Source organism: Toxorhynchites rutilus, chromosome 3 (assembly GCF_029784135.1).
Source record: "Toxorhynchites rutilus septentrionalis strain SRP chromosome 3, ASM2978413v1, whole genome shotgun sequence".
Classification (NCBI taxonomy): Eukaryota; Metazoa; Arthropoda; class Insecta; order Diptera; family Culicidae; genus Toxorhynchites; species Toxorhynchites rutilus.
In genome coordinates, this window is record NC_073746.1 from 215,043,587 (window position 1) to 215,061,561 (window position 17,975).

The window sequence follows — 17,975 nt, forward strand, 5'->3', positions numbered from 1 at the left end:
ATTGTTTCTATCAATTGAATAGAAGTTCTTTGATCGCTATACAATTTGTTCTGTGACGCCCAACTTCTATCTTTCTTAATTTGCTTGAATTTTCACCAAGAAATATTCAACTCTTGGTGAAAATTCAAGCAAAATATCCAAAAATCACGATTTTTACCCCACTGTACATGTAATAGCCACTTTAACTTCACCTTAACGTTGAATGGTTACATTTCTTCTCGAAATAAGGCATATTTGAAATATATAAAAAAAAAACAAATTGTATATAATCTAGTCCAAAATTGTATGTAATCGATTCTGTATATAATCAAGTTCGACCTGTATAGTGCAATCCCAAATGAAATCGAACTAAAAATGCCGATTTCAAAAACTTGTATTATTGATTCGAACGAAAGTTTGTACTCCGTTTGGGTTGGAGGAAATATGAGTTTTCCACAGCATTTGGGAATTTTTCGACTCAAGTGTAACTCTTGGAAAGGGCGTATCAATTTTAGTAAGACCAATCTGTGATAATTTATATCTCAAAAACTACGAGTCGTATTGAAATAGTGTCTTAAAAAGAGTTATAGAGTATTGATGTGAAAACGTGAAAAAAATATACACTGAGAAAAAATAAGTATTCTTTTTTTAGTAACACAAAAAACTTTTCTAATTTATTGTCTTTTTCATTTTTTTTTAAATTTATATATGTATTTTTATTTTTTTTGAATTTTTTTTCAAATAAAATAGAAGTCATGTAGAAAATTTAAAAAATTAGACCAAGATGGTAAAACTATTTTTGACAAACTTTGTGGAACATCGATTTTTCATGAATTTTCGAAACTTCATAAAAAATCGATGTTCCACTAAGTTCGTCAAAAATAGTTTTACCATCTTGTACCCATTTTTTTAAATTTTCTGCATGACTTCTATTTTATATGAAAAAAAATTGAAAAAAATGAAAAAATATGTAAAAAATGATACAGGCTGGACTTGATTATATACATACTCGATTATATGTGTTGCGCTCATATACAATTTGGACTCGATTATATACAGTTTGAAAAAAACATGTATTTTTTTTTAATTTTTCAAATATGACTTATTTTAAGAAAAAAAACCTTCCAAAGTTAAGGTGAAATTTAAGTGGTTTTATATGTCCAGTGAGGTAAAAATCGAGATTTTTGAATATTTTGCTTGAATTTTCACCAGGAATTGTTTATATCGATATAGCAGCGAAATTAAGATAGATAGAAGATGGGTGCCAAAGAACAAATTATAAAGCGATTAGAAAAATTTAATTCAGTTGATAGAAAAAATCAAGTTCAATATGAATTGTTAGGATAAAATAGGATGAATACATTAAAAATTACTAAGTTTGAAGTTTTTCTCTTCTAAAATGTTATTTAAATCCACTAACATACACGTTTCACAACTATATCATGTTATAAATTTTCTCAAATTTCAAATGGAAGCAACAGAATCGTCTTCTGTAGCGTACTTTTTGAGCCAGTTTGAGGCAATTCGAACATATGTGTAGAAGGATTTTTTTCATCAAATATTATCCTCTATTACCTCCTGAATGAATTCGGATTTTTTTTATGAGAAAGGTTTTTTTATGGTTTTAAGGGGATGAATCATTAATTAAATATTTCTTTTATATTAAAAAAACGAAAAATATATGCATAAAAACGATTAAAAAATTATTTTTACTCGATTATATACAGGATTCGATTACATACTGTGAAAATATATCCGAAACTGTTTATAATCGAGTCCACCCTGTATTGCAAATTCAAGTTTTTTTTGTAAATGAAAAAAAGTGTACTATTTTTTTTTCTCAGTGTATATTTTTTTCCCCGTTTAGACATCAATACTCTATAACTCTTTCTAAAACACTATTTCGGTAGGACTTCTAGTTTCTGAGATATAAAATATCAAAGATTTCTCTTACTAAAATCGACGCGTCCTTTTCAAAAGTTACACTTGAGTCAAAAAAATCCCAAATGCTGTGGAAAACTCATATTTCCTCCAACCCAAACGGAATACAGGCAAACCTGTTTTTGTGCGGTTGATTTTTGTGCGATTTCTCATTTGTGTGACTATTTAGGTGCGTTTTTATTATTTCTGTGATTAGTTTGTGTGATTCAAGACCCGATGTCAAAATAGAATCGCACAAAAAGAATCGCACAAACGAGGAATCACGCCAAAAGGGACCGCACAAAAACAGGTTTGCCTGTACAAACTTTCATTCGAATCAAAAATACTCATGTTTTGTCATTTGTCGATTTCATTTGGAATTGCTCTATAACCGTAATCTAGCAATTAGTTTTACATTTCTCGATGTACGCTGTTGCATATTTCTCTATAACTAACCATTTGTTATTCATGGTGTACTTTTGCTGGTAGTTGCAATATTTTTAATGTGAAACATGGTTTGATCTTTGGTTTTGTAGTTAGAACTTTTTTTCTTCTTTCAAATTCACAAGTAGTGTTGTTCATTGCGTGACTAACTATCAGTATCTTGCCTGAACTAAATCGGTGTGGTTCGAATACAATGTCGGTGTATCCTAATGTATCTGTTTCGTTTTGTATACATTGTATATGCGCAATTTTTAGGAAGATGGCAATATGTTCACATCCAAAGCATCGCTGAAAGCCGACCGTCCTGCAATGGTGCGTCCGTTGTCCCGCAAGGATATCTTCTACTCGGGATCGGTTACTAATCTTAAGGAGTACCAGTCGCAAAAATCACTCACAAACTATCGCAATTCCGTCGTATCATTAACTAAGTTCGAGCGCGATCATAGAGCCGATGTCGCTGTTCGTGACGATGTGGAGAAAGGAGCTGAACGTAAGTGTACACTCCAGAAAGTTACGATTTTTGTTTGCTTTAACAAAACCGGTTACCTTCTCGATTTTAGAATATGATCTATGTCCTTGCCTTGTGCTTCCGGAATCTTTCAAAAACGCCATTGGGGCCATGATGGACGTGAGTCTACTCAAGGATCCCGTGTTCATGATGATCGGCATTTCGAACGTGTTCGGAATGGCTGGTTTGTATGTGCCATTTGTGTACTTAGTTGATGCGGCTGTACTTGGAGTAAATTGGAATTTGTTGTCTCCTGTTTAGGTGTATATAATGCATTAATTTGTTTTTCAGGGAATCGAACTGAACAAAGCTTCCTTCCTTATATCTATCATTGGTATTACGAATACCATCGGTAGGATTGTTTGCGGCTATGTTGCTGATTTTCCGAAAGTGGATGCGTTATTTTTGAATAACATTTGCCTTGTGATCTCTACGTTCGCTGTCGCATTAACGCCATTCTGTCAAAGCTACGCGTCATATGTTGTGATGGCAATTGCTTTCGGAATAGCAGTTGGTGAGTGAAATGCTTGTTGAAATCCAACACTTGATTATGAAACTAACGTATTTTGTTTTTGTTTTCAGCCGGATATATCTCGCTAACGTCAATTATTCTGGTAGATTTACTGGGACTGGATAAACTTACAAATGCGTTTGGTTTGCTTATTTTGTTCAGAGGAGCTGCTACGATTGTCGGTTCTCCGTTGGCTGGTGCTCTGTACGATGCGACGCAGACATACTCGGTGCCATTTTATGTGGCCGGTGGACTGTTCGGACTATCGGCCATTTTCAGTTTTGCAGCGCCAGCCATGAAAAAGTGAGCATATTGTACTCATGTACCTAACTGATTTTAATTATTTTGCTGGAAGCTGAGTCATCGCATTATTTTATTCTCATATCAGATAAACTCAGAGTGATGCGGGGTATTTAACATTTATTTATGTAACATCGCCTTTGACTATCCGCACAGACTGAACTATTTTATTTACGAACTAGGTCTACCAAAACTCCGCCAAAAACAATTTTCAAGATTTAAACCATTTTGTAACAAAATACCCCAAATCACTAAACTGTTAATGCGGTATAGAAAATATATCATTAATAGTTACATTGGGCCTGATCACGAACGTCACTTCACGGTGAAAACGAAATGAAGTGCATATAACCTTTTATACAAATCATTTCGTTTCCACCGTGGAATGATGTTCGTGATCAGGCCCATTGAAAATAAAAATGGGAAACATTTCTTTAAAAATCAATTAAAATTTTTTTTCTAACATGTCATCACATGTAATACAGCGCATGTAAATTGTATTATTCCTAACTCTACACGGGTGTGTTCTCAATTCTGCGCGCACTTAAAATATAAATCTGGGTGTTAAAAAGGTTACTTTTCTTATTTATTGGCAAACATTGTTAAATAACATCACCAATATTTATATTATACCAGCTGTCCCGACTAACTTCGTCTCGCCCAAAATTTATCTTTTGTTATCAATACCTTCAAACATTCACGTTTTCTTACTACGCGAACGTTCTAGGTTCAAATTTGGTTCCATTTGCCTGATTATTTCTCGAGTTATGCAGACATTTTTGTTCCATTTCTTCGACCTTTTATTTGTATGGCAGCTTCTCCTTAGAAAGGGGGGATGGAGGGTCTAACCACTGTAAAAACATTTATTGCACCATAAAACCTCCATGCCAAATTTGGATCCATTTTCTTCATTAATTCTCGAGTTATGCAGAAATTTTTATTTCATTTGTATGGCAGCCCCCCTTAGATAGGGGGAGGGGTCTCGAACTATCATAAGAACCTTCTGCTACCCTAAAAACTCCTACATATCAATTTTCGTAGTAGTTTTCGAGTCCATAAGAATCAGACAGACAGACAGACAGAAATCCATTTTTTATAAGTTTTATATTATATTCTATATATAAGTCAAATAGATGTTTTATTTATGACCCACAAAAAGATAGTAGTCCTGGAAATTCCTATTTCGTCGGTGAGATTTGATAGAAAAATGGGGAAAATTATTAAATGGTTATTTATTAAACTTATTCTCTCCTCTAATGTTTCGCAGCAAATATGCCACGGACGCCTTCAAACATTTCGTGTTAATCGGAATGCCGGCTTTGAATGCCGCGGTTATCCATGATACTTTCTTCCTCTTCCTTCCGCAAAATTGAGTGCTTTTCGGGGCATTTCACGTTACCATTCAATTCCAGTTATGCACGGGACTATCCGGGATTACTTGTTATTTTGCTTCTGAAATACTTTTTGTTATCATATCCACGGTCAGGACAAGCTGTTGACGATAATAGCGCATATTTGTCATGCGCAGAGTAATGTCGACGCTACACGATTCGTCCAACGTTTGACTCGAATGATAGAATCAAACATTTGACTCAACGAATTGATAAAATGTTGTGACGAATGTGCTGCTACACAATGAAGTTAATGTTCAATCCAATTCATTCGAAACAATCGGCGAGAATTTGGATCATATGTTTATTGTTTTTATTCACCGTTGAAAAGGATTGGAAATAGGATGTCGAATTTAGAGCTTTTATACTGATATTGGGCTGTAAATTAAAAATGCTTGGAATCAACATTACTAAACTGCAATGTTTTGCCGCATATTTTGAATTTTACGAATCAATATCATAGTTCCTTTATCTACAACTAGTAAACAAACCAATCTGTCAATGATAGATTCGGAGAGAATTATGTAGCAGTTTATCGAATACTGCTGTACTGTTATTGAATACAGCGATTGGCAAAAATTATTTTACTCGTGTCAGAAAACCCACAAGGAACGAATTACCTTCCAACGCGAATATTTGACGATCGACATTGGAGGTGCGTAGCTCGTCCATCGACTACACGATGCGTCGAACTATCGAGCGTCCAACATTCGGGGTTGTTCGTAGCATCGTGTAGTATCGGCTTGAGGAATATAAACAAAACGTCGAGTCCGTTAAACACTTTAAATAGTTACATTCAGTGATGTCAGATTAATATTTTTTTCTGTACAACTAATTTTTTTCGATGAAATATTGGGTGATAACAAAGATAAAAGAACTGCTTCTGTTCTGCTTTGCTTCCCGGTTAGAAAAGGAATGATAGGTCCGGGATGGAGCGAGTGAAATTCATCCGATTTTGTTGTTTGTGTAATATTGGGCGATCTAGGATCGATATTTAGAGAATCGATTTTTCCATGCCGATTTCCGATTTTTTGAATCGATTATCTGTACTCTAAAAAATGACGGGAATCGATTCTCTTCCTTTCGATTTTTTTCGATCTTAGAAAAACTTTTTGTAATTTTTTTTTCAGTATTCTTCGATTTTAATCTCACCAAAACATAATTTTACAACTTTATAAACATAATGTCAACATTTAGATTGCTTTGGATCGCTTCATTGCGCTGGCGAAAAAAGTCAATCTCTTCTACGATTTACTTCCTTACAAACACAGACACGATTAGAGTAGCTATCTAGGGTTGCGATCTACCGCCAATTTTACTGGCTCATACGATCACTGAACTGGAAGGAAAAACATCTTCTCACCCAAGAAATATGAACTCAATGCTAAATATTCTGAGAAAAGTAAAGAAAAGTAATAGAAAGGTTTATTTTTTGGAATAATCGTAAATCGGTTGCGAATCAAGAATTTCATACCTCTGAATGTATTTTCGCAGAACTTCGGGATTCAATACATCAAAAGATTGTAACACTATACACAAATCCTTTGGCTATTTGAGAATCTATCAGAAGCGAGTCTCTTACAGTATATCTGGTAGTTCAAGATTACCCCAGCCGAATAGGGGTATCAGTTCCAATCGAAATGTTGTTTTCTGGAATTGGCGCTATAACCAAGGATCGGTTTTGAATAAATTCCAAACTTATGGCTTACTAGTTGTTAAATTTTCAAATGATGCTTTTACAATTATTTCATTTCATTAAGGTGAAGGTGGAACGAAGCCACAAATGGCTGCCACAACGGTGCTCACTTCTTCCATCTCCCTTCCTCACGCTTCGCCCGATATGCAAAAAAAATCAATAATTTTGCGAAACAGTGTGTAGAAAATGATCGTTTTCGCACACTTCCCATCAAGTAATATCAACCAAATTATAACCGATTACTCACAAGATATTAAATTTTCATCTGCCGTCGCAATGTATAATGAAAAACGTCGGAAAACTCGAGTTAAGGCTCTGAAAGTTAAATTTTCATTTTCCAATTTTCCGCACTGGTTTTGTTTGTATTGGTAAAAGCAGTTAGTTAGTTATTTTTTCAACACTGATGACAGAAAACATCATCGAAACAGCTATAAAAACCACTCAATAAAATGTTATTCCTGAGTCATAGCGTTTCATGTCATGAAAATCAATGAAATAAAATTGTGTTGATATCAATGAAATTATTATTTTTACGTTTAATGGGTCTATAATGTAAGTTTTAACAACTTTAGCATTGGTTAAGAAAATTGCATTGCAGAGCTCGGAGCACTGCCACGGCTGACTCTGCTGTCAAAAATAGTAAACGGAAAAGTATTACATTGAATCAAAATGTCTCGGTTAACGAAGAGAACGGTTAAAGCTCTCCAACGAGAATGTGGGAAAAAAATACGATCAACGAAGGAAAAAATTAAGGAATTATCAACATCGGCTTACTGTGCGGAAGAACTTTCCTTGCTACATTTGGAACATTTGGAACATTTTTTCAGTCTCAATGGCTGAAGCATAAGTGGAAATACACTTCCAAAAGAGTCCCAATCCGCATGTTATAAATTTGCTCATGTTACGCTCGCGCACAATCTGAATTTTAGTTCATTTGCAAATACATCTATATATACAGTCATTCCATGTCGAACCGATATAGTGGTTCTCAGATTTTAGTGATAAGTGGTGCATTTGTTCGCTTTATCGCAAAATATTAGACCCGTATTTTTTATTTTTTCATCAGGATGTCCATTTCCATTTTAGATTGGTCCGAAAACTCAATTTTTTCGCTTTTTTCCCAAAAATTACTTTTTTCAAAAAATCATAACTTTTGAACTACTATACCGATTTAGTTGATCGATATATAAAAATTAAAGCCAATTGCTTCTTTTTTTAAAAAAAAAACTATGCCTTGAAAATTCATAACATTCATTCAAAACCGCATCACATCACTTTGGATAAAAAAAACCTCAGCTTTCAAGAAAAAATATAAAAAAATATAGCGCCCTTTAGTCAAAAGCCATGAAAACAACAAAAAACGAATACAATCAATAATTACGAAAACAAAATCCAAAGTTCAGGCTAGCGTAATATTTTTTCAAAAAAGATTAGGCAATTGGCTTCAATTTGATGTGTCAATCATCTGAATCGGTCCAGTAGTTCAATAGTTATAAATTTTAAAAAATAATTTTTGGGAAAAAGGCAAAAAATGGAATTTTTGGATCACCCTAAAATGGAAATGGGCACCCTATTGAAAAAATAAAAAAATACGGAACAGAACAAATCTACCACCTTTCACGAAAATCTGAGAACCACTGAAGCGGTTTGACATGGAATGGCTGTATATTCATATTTGCAATTGTTCATCGGAACACATCGTATTATAATTCAGTATTGAATTGTGATTTTTTTCAAATGTATTCTAAGACTCGTGTCAGTGAAGCACCACACAGTCTGATAAGTAAATTGATCCATTCACGTACCAAAACCGAAACAAACGGTGTATTGCTCTTTTATCACAAACACTATTACCCCATGAAAACATGTGGTTTTACCTATACTGCTACAATGGCTTCGTTCCACCTTCACCTTAAATGCTTCCATGACGGTACAAAATGAATGTAAAATCTGGAAAATGGAAAATACTTTATTTTGAAGACTATATTTTTTTGTCGCCTTCATACTGAGAAACAAACCAAAATGCTTTTGATTTTTTCATTCCCTCAAATTAAAGAAAAGGTGACCCTCATATAGAATAAGTAGATAAATTGGAAAAAAGCGTTGAACAGACAGTCAGAGAAAAGAATATCCGAGAATGAGCCTATATGATGGTGGATCACTCAATGACTTCGCTGATTTTGGCAGTGGAACCAGTCTCTGTCTCTTCCAGATATCTTGACGGTGTCCTTCATACAGGCATTTTTGCAACGTAGCCCTGGCACAGCTTTTAAAACTAGTTATTTCTGCTGCGACTGACTTAATGCTTGCGTGGAGCTCTTGCCTCCCTGAACTCAGTCGGTGGCAGTCCTAGCCCTTTGCATTCTACTACTGGCTTTAAGGCTTGTCCGAAAGCAATGAATTTGTCTCATTCCACAAAAAACTGGACAGTGTTCTTCTTTGGCGTTACTTTTCGTGCCATGGCGATGTCACATGCTTTGACGACACCATCTGTCAATTCGTTTGCACTGAAGTTGGTGACAGATCGTTCGAGTTACTGCGAATTCGTTTTTAAAACTCATTGTCATTGTCATTGAGCATTCAAAACAATTTCGTCAAGTTATTCCTGCTGTACGCGTGATTTTCCGAATCTGATAAGTGTGGTATATAGCTTGCGCAATGCTTAACCAAATGCAATCGATAACTCGACATTTTCAATTTTGCGACTTGGTCCCCTCTGATTCAACCCCGACCAATTGTATCTTCCACTTCCGATCGTCTTCTCTCGTCCCACGCCTTGTCGATGGATTCTGACTGGAGATGGTGTAACGACTCGCTTGGTGATCACCGTGTATGTAGCTATAGCCGATTCTCCAATTCATGTTTGATGTCACTGGCGGGGTACAGAATGTGGAATCAATGATGGATCGCCGACCACCTCTGCGGAAGGTGCTCATGGAACCTTCATTTGCCGGTTTGATATGACGGATCCCCACGCCGCTGTCCAAGCTTTGAAATCCCAATCGATGACAACGGGGCTCCGTCCGATGATCTGTTCTGTCAAAATAAAGAGCATCCGGTTGAATTGGTTGCATAACAACTGCATATAAAGATTCCGTTAATTTTGGCAATTGTGTACTCTTCATATGCATTGGATAGCACCTGTTGTATGGAGTATTTTCACATTGTTGTTAATGCGGTTTCTGCTGCAGCCTGCCATAGCAGTTGTTGTGTCGCGTCACAGTGGTTTAGGTTTATCTGTGTTTCCTCCATTTGGCCATTGTCGCCATCGCCTCTTTGAAGATCACGTATATCGGGCTTCCTGAAACGGGATCATTCATCATTTTGTGATCCCGTTGAGAAGAGCATGCATTTCAGTGGCTTGGTGCCACGTGTCCCTTATCATCAAACCAAATACAACGGCCAGATCTATCCGATCCCATGCAATCCTTAGCACGGTGGCTGAAACTCGTGAACATAAAGCACCTTATTAAATCTGTCGGGTAACTCTCAGGAGGCATACCATCCATCCGACTTTCGTTTTCCCAGTCTTGAACAGTTTACGTAACAGTTCTTTGACAGTTTTGTTGCTGCTGTTTGCGTGTCTCCGATCGCTTTTCTACGTCAGATATTCAGTGAGACGTCTCTCAGCTTGAACGGTTCGTTTAAGGCTTCTCTCAATTCGTCCTCTGTCGTAATTTCATCCAGGTTCCTACATTCGATCAGTATTATTCCAGATAGAGACACTTGCGATGTTTCTACAGTGATTTCTCGATTAGGTCTTCATTGGATAAACTCTTTATTATCAGGGTTTTTTTCAATTCGAACGGCATTTTGCGGTTTTGAACTAACCTGAAGACCTGCCAAGGTTTTACCGGGACGGAGGTAGTCGCACCATCAACCCGCAAGCCGCTGTATCGATACACACAGGCTTCCAGGTAGCCCGCCTAGTACTTGCCAACGAACCTCCTGGTGTGTAACCAACAGGATGTTTTTAAACCCCTCAAAGTGTTCAGTCATTTCATTCTCACGCAAGCGTTCGTCAAGAAGCTTCAAATATAAGCTGCATGGTGTTTTAGTTGACCGTGTCAACGCCATCAAAGACCTCGGTATTATGTTGGATTGTAAATTATCCTTTCGAAACCATATATCCTACATCGTATCTAAAGCATCTAAAACACTTGGTTTTATCTTCCGCGTCACAATTCGCTTTGCGCAATTTACCGTGGAATGACCCAATAAACCATCCTAGATACGAGGATCGCTGCAAATTGATTGGACTGGACTCATTAGCTTCACGCAGAAACGTTGCTAAGGCCCTATTTACCTTGGACTTGATTAAGTCGAACACCGATTGTTCTGAGCTCCTTCGGTTGATTGATTTCAACATAAATCACCGTAATTTACGATCTCAGAACTATTTATACATCCCATCAACCCAAACGAACTACGGGTTTAATGAACCTATGGCACATGCTAGACCGCGTATTTAACCGTTGTAGTGTCTGTTTTAATTTCCATCTGTCTCGTTCTTCACTCAAAAAAATGTATTCTATTTATCTTAATTAACATTATGTTTATTGTTGTTAGTTAAAGTAGTATATATTTATATAGTTGTAGTTTGTAGTGTTAGTATTATAAGTAGTAGTAGTAATCATGAAGCATTAGGGCATCTATGGATGGCTTGTTGTCTTTGTAAAGAACTAGTGAATGTAGTCAACGTATCGAACATCTGGTACCTGTCTGCACCTGTCCCGGAAAATGACCGGTTCAAGCGATACTGAGATCGCACTGTTTTGATCGATCTTTCGATTCACCACATCCGTCCAGATATTACGGTTTACGACATCATCATCGATGTCGCTATTTCACTGACCCAAAATTCCTACGGTCGCGAAATTTGCGTGTACCGAACATTGGCCGTGAACTCAAGGAACTGTGAGGCTTCCAGTTCTTCTCTTTGGAAATGAAACTGTGCCGAATATGCTTTTGAAAGCTCTAAAGGTGTTGAACATGGAGAAGGAATCCAAAAGTGGGTAATTCGATTCGGTTTGATTCAGTAAGCTGAATATGTTATAATAGTAGCAGTGGGGAACTCCACATCTCTATCACACAGTACACTCCTAATTTTGTACATGAATACTTTGCTTGAAAATAAAACAAATTTCATAAATAAATAATCTCAGTTGTTCGAGCCAACAATTCAACCTTATTTACTCTTCTTCCCCCAACAGATACCGCAAACAAGAGGAGGCCCCCGTACACGTGGAAGTGTTGACCCCTATTGACGAGGAACCGTCGGAGGATCTGGCTGACGACGATCAACCCATTACAATTGTACCAAAGATAGTTCAAACTGCACCAAGCCCATCCACGGAGCAGCCGGTCACAGCGAACAGCAAGCACCCTTCCAACGGCAACACCAAAGACGGCGACAAGGAAATCAGCCAGATGGAGTCGGTGCTGTGAACACGGCACTATGAACGCATCGATGCTTAACCTCTCAACATAAAACACACCTATACATATGCTGCGCGTGCGCTTGTGCTTAGTATTGTACGTTGGGTATGGAGGACGAATATGTTTTGATTATGTTATATTTAATTGAAACATTAACAAAAGTAGTGTCATACAATGAAAAAAAAGTGTTTGTAGCGATATCAATCGAGATGAATGTGCGGTGTCTGACTCAAATTTTTGTGTGGGTGTGTGTGTATGTCTCCATGCGTTATCTATGTTTTAATTATGTAATTGCGGAAAACTAAAAAACGGTGACCGAATTATAATGAAAATAGAATTGTAAAGCTAGTTCACGCAAACTTATCCAAAACTGAAGCCAATGTTTACCAATGAACGGAACACAATTTGATAAGCAAAAAAGTATTAGTTGGTTCTAAGTGTACATAGAAAATATTTAGACAAGCAACATTAAAGCGATATAAGCTTATTCGATGATAGAATATGACAAAGATTTTAACTACGATAGCTGTTATGAGATTGAATTGGTGAGTTGGAAGATAATGTATTGTGAACCCTTCAGAATCGAGAATGAATAGAATCACGCCATGTACGTTAAATCTTAGAATGCAAATCTTTTCGTGTAGAGTGAACAGAACGCTGCAAACTTATTTTGATATTAGAACGAGTAAGCAAGTTTACGGACAAACAAATCAATTTAGTTTAATAGTAACTGCTAACAAAACAAGAAAAACAGTAGCTAGTATTTCTTATGTCATGAAGCGCCATTAAAAATTGTCGTCACTTCCGTTCGTCGTGCATGCGATTTCAATAGTGAATCTATCATCTCAGTTTTATTGTTATGACATCTTATTATCACTGTTCATTCCTTCGAAAAATATGATGATTCAAAAATGAAAAAAAAACTCAAAAGTTATACAAGATGATACATCTGATTTGTCAACATTATTTCAAACATATCAAAGTGAATCCTTGCAATCGATATAGTTAGAGTTTCCCTAGTGTTCGAAATACGTGAAACGTATATCGTAGAAATATATTCATTGTTGTTATTTTCTGAAGTTGATTTATTCGGTTGTCAGATTATTATAGTGTGATGCACGGCGAGTGATTTGAATGACGGCAGTAACTATTCATAAGCTGACGCTACAAAAATCAGATGAAAATGCTACAGAACGAACAAACAAAATTGTTAAGAAATAAAAATGAACCAGAGAACGAAGAATGTGAGAAAATGATTCAAATTTTTGAAAGCCGTATCTTAAATATCACCATACCGTATGCATCATAGTATTTGCACTATCGTTCTAATAAGGTTCCCATTTCACCTGTGCATACAATGATTTGGTTTTCTTGGCACGCCGCAATACATATGAGGTGGAGCTGTATACAAAGTATACTTAAATTGGTAAACAAAATATGGTGTCGTCATTGTTTGCATTCAATATGGAACGTATATGGAAGAAACAAAACAATGATTAAATAACTCATAGTTTCATGATGTTATGAGCCAACTTGCTGATGAAATCTTGTAAATGATTGTTTTTTAAACGATGACAATTGTATTGTGACTTATTTCCATCATTCAAGAAGTACAAAAGTCCAGAAAACAGACGTACTCTTAGTCCTCTGGAAAAGCAGTATTTTCAATGAAATGTTGTCTAATTGCACATTTTTTCTCAAATCACATAAATCGATACCGTGAGTTTCGAAATAATCGTCAAGTTATCGCGAAAATAATGGAAATTTGTTTGTTTCTATGAAGGTGAGAGAACAAAAACGACACACGAAAATATCACTTTTATTTATCTTCTTCGACCTGATTCTATAAATATCCACTGCACAATTTCAGATTATTAGAGGCGAATGAACTGAAAAGTTTAAAACCTCTATAATTCATCACGTTCGTTCGTTCATATTATACTCATATTCGACGGAAACTCCAAAAAACTATCTGTTTTCAATTGATAAAAAAACATACTGAAAATAGCGTTTTTACATGGATGTGAAAGGTATGTAAATGTAAAAACAAATGGAGACGTCACGATTCGAGAAGTAGCTATGGCAGCGCACGGTAACACGCACACTACGCTCACAAAGTGTACCATTTGCTCCACTTATAATTCTTGCTCATGGACATGCACGTAAGTTATAATAATAATATATCTATAATATATCTATAATATATATATATATATATATATATATATATATATATATATATATATATATATATATATATATATATATATATATATATATATATATATATATATATATATATATATATATATATATATATATATATATATATATATATATATATATATATATATATATATATATATATATATATATATATATATATATATATATATATATATATATATATATTAGGCTGTCAAAAAAGTCCTGCGGTATTTCCGCGAGGTGTCGTTGTAAGCGCGTAGTTCTAGTTGTATTCATTGTATCGAGTCATACTATAGCTTGTTGGAAAGGTATTTTTGCGCGTCCTTGACAGTGTTTTGTTTGGTTAAGTCGTTCGTGAGTTATAGTGTCGCAAATATGGAGCAAAATAAAGAGAAAATCCGACATATTTTACAGTACTACTATGACAAAGGCAAAAATGCATCTCAAGCTGCCAATAAAATTTGTGCAGTTTATGGACCCGATACAGTTTTCCATTACCACCGCACAACGATGGTTTCAACGTTTTCGTTCTGGTGTAGAGGTCGTCGAAGATGCGCCACGCTCCGGAAGGCCTGTCGTCGAAAATTGCGACAAAATCGCTGAATTAGCCGAGAAAGACCGGCATAGTAGCAGCCGTAGCATCGGCCAAGAGCTGGGGATAAGTCATCAAACCGTTATTAATCATTTGAAGAAGCTTGGATTCACAAAGAAGCTCGATGTATGGGTGCCACACACGTTGACGCAAAAAAAAACATCTTTAACCGTATCGACGCATGTGAATCGCTGCTGAATCGCAACAAAATCGACCCGTTTCTGAAGCGGATGGTGACTGGGGATGAAAAGTGGGTCACTTACGACAACGTGAAGCGCAAACGGTCGTGGTCGAAGCCCGCTGAAGCGACTCAGACGGTGGCCAAGCCCTCATTAACGGCCAGGAAGGTTCTGCTGTGTGTTTGGTGGGATTGTCAAGGAATAATCTATTATGAGCTGCTTCCCTATGGCCAAACGCTCAATTCGGACCTGTACTGCCAGCAACTGGACCGCTTGAAGCTAGCACTCATGAAGAAGAGGCCATCTTTGATAAACAGAGGCCGCATTGTCTTCCATCAGGACAACGCCAGGCTACACACTTCTTTGGTGACGTGCCAGATGCCCCGGGAGCTCGGATGGGAGGTTCTTTTGCATTCGCCGTATAGTCCAGACCTTGCACCAAGTGACTACCACCTGTTTTTGTCCATGGCGAACGAGCTAGGTAGTCAGAAGTTAGCCACAAAAGAGGCCTGTGAAAATTGGCTATCGGAGTTTTTTGCCAATAAGGAAGCGAGCTTCTCTAACAGGGGTATTATGAAGTTGGCATCTCGTTGGGAACAAGTCATCGAACAAAACGGCGCATATTTGACTTAAAACAGATGATTGTAACTAATTTTATGAACAAATGAAAATCCAAAAAAAATACCGCATATGCCATACAAATGAAACACAAATTTTTGCATTCCTCGAGAACTAATCAATTAAATGAAACGAAATTTGTTATTGGAGGGTTTTAGGATGAAATAAATGATTATATAATAAATGTTTTCACGGTGGATAGACACTCCATCCTCCTCTCTAAGGGTGGGCTGCCATTCAAATGAAACACAACTTTCTGCATTACTAGGGAACTAATCAATTCAATGAAATGAAATTTGACATGTGGAGGTTTTAGGATACAATAAATGATTCTATGGGGGTTAGATACTCCTTCCCCCTCTCTAAGGGGGAGCTGCCATACAAATGAAAGACAAATTTTTGCATAACTTGAAAACTAATCAAGAAAATACTAAATTTGGCATGCGAAGGTTTTAGGGGATAAAAAACGTTTCTATGGTGAAAAGACACCCCTCTCGTCTCTCTGAGGGGGTAGGGGGGCTGCTATACAAATGAAGCATACATTTCCGCATAATTCAAGAACTAATCAAGCAAACGGAACTAAATTTGGCATGAGGAGATTTTATGGGGAAGAAACATTTCTAAGGTGGTTCGACACTCCGTCCCCCTCTCTAAGGGGGGCTTCCATACAAATTTCTGCATAACTCGAGAACTAATTAAGCAAACGAAACCAAATTTGGCATGTGGAGGTTTTAGAATGCAATAAATGTTTCTATGGTGGTTCAACACTCCTCCCCCTCTATTAGGGTGGGCTGTCATACAAATGAAAAATAATTTTTTGCATAACTCGAAAAATAATCAAGCAAATGTAGCCAACTTTGGCATGTGAATATTTTAGGGGGCACGAAACGTTTCCATGGTGAATAGAGACTCCTCCCCTCTCTCTAAAGGGTGAAGAGGGGAGGGGTCTGTCTTCATTCTATCATGTTTTCTGTATCAAACATTTATTCCATGTAACGGAGAAACATGTTATTTGCAAGTGGTTGAAAAATTTTGAACAAGAATTGTGTCTCAAAATAAGCTGATATTATAATGATGAATTTTGGTAGAAATACTAGGAATTTTATGGTAAAAGGTAAATTCAACGGGGTCGATTAGAATGAATAGTTCTGCGATTAGACTCATGAACTTGCGCTTAGTAAGAAAACGTGAATGTTTGAAGGTATTGATAATAAAAAACAATTTTGGGCGGAACGAAGTTTGCCGGGCTAGCTAGTTCATATCATAATAGGCTGCGAGTGAAAGAAACCGATTGCCTTAGTTTGACAGTTGCACCATAACGAAGTCGATTAGAATGAATAGTTCTGCGATTGGACTCATGAACTTGCGCTTAGTAAGAAAAAGTGAATGTTTGAAGGTATTGATAATAAAAAACAATTTTGGGCGGAACGAAGTTTGCCGGGCTAGCTATTTCATATCATAATAGACTGCGAGTTAAAGAAACCGATTGCCTTAGTTTGACAGTTGCACCATTACGAAGTTGTAGCGCCACCCGGATGCTAGGATCGTCAGCAAAATCTTAAGCAGAACTGTCATTGGGATACCCAATTCATGTGAAAATAAAGAGAAATGCAAAACGCTCCTGAAGGACACATTATCTTGCACGCACCTGTGTACGTTTTGCTTCCCAAATTTTTCATCTTGTACTTTTGACGTTGGACTACGTCTTACATTAAGGGTGCCAAATCAGAAAACAGGTCACGTTTTTATAAAACAAAGTTAACGTTAATAACTATTTTTGCTGCGAACGGATTTTAAGGATTTGCATACCAATCGAATCAGAAATTTTCTAAGATTTGTTTGATGTGCTGTATATTACAATCCCATAGTATGTATATGGTTTAAATTGATGAAAATTTCTCCATACATTTGTTCTGTCGATTTGTGTGCTTTCTCAAACAGAGCTGTCAATAACGAACAACTCATACAGCCGCTAGAATAGAAACAACGAAGGGTGATAGCGGAAAGAGAAATTTGCGAAGTAAACTCCACACTTGCATAGTAAGTAAGCTGTCCCTAGCGTATAAGTATTGCATCTCCTATGAGGAAAATTCTCAGAATCTTTCTGTGCCCGATGCCGAGAATCGAGAAACGATTTTTCATAAACGCTCATTCTCGCGATGTTTCATTTATATCACTGCAACTGTGTGC

At 36.5% G+C, this 17,975-nt stretch overlaps 1 protein-coding gene across 11 annotated transcripts in view; it reads left to right on the forward strand.

Moving 5' to 3' along the window:
• The window catches only part of LOC129774623 (monocarboxylate transporter 3-like), a 78,453-nt gene extending 65,012 nt beyond the window's left edge, over positions 1-13,441 (forward strand). For all 11 annotated transcript variants that reach the window (XM_055778395.1, XM_055778393.1, XM_055778394.1 and 8 more), the window contains 5 exons: positions 2,599-2,833; positions 2,904-3,082; positions 3,143-3,365; positions 3,434-3,665; positions 11,963-13,441. In XM_055778395.1, coding sequence (XP_055634370.1) covers positions 2,599-2,833; positions 2,904-3,082; positions 3,143-3,365; positions 3,434-3,665; positions 11,963-12,197 — 1,104 coding nt within the window. In that variant the 3' untranslated portion in view covers positions 12,198-13,441. The remainder of the gene's footprint in view (positions 1-2,598; positions 2,834-2,903; positions 3,083-3,142; positions 3,366-3,433; positions 3,666-11,962) is intronic.
• Positions 13,442-17,975: the final 4,534 nt, after the last annotated feature.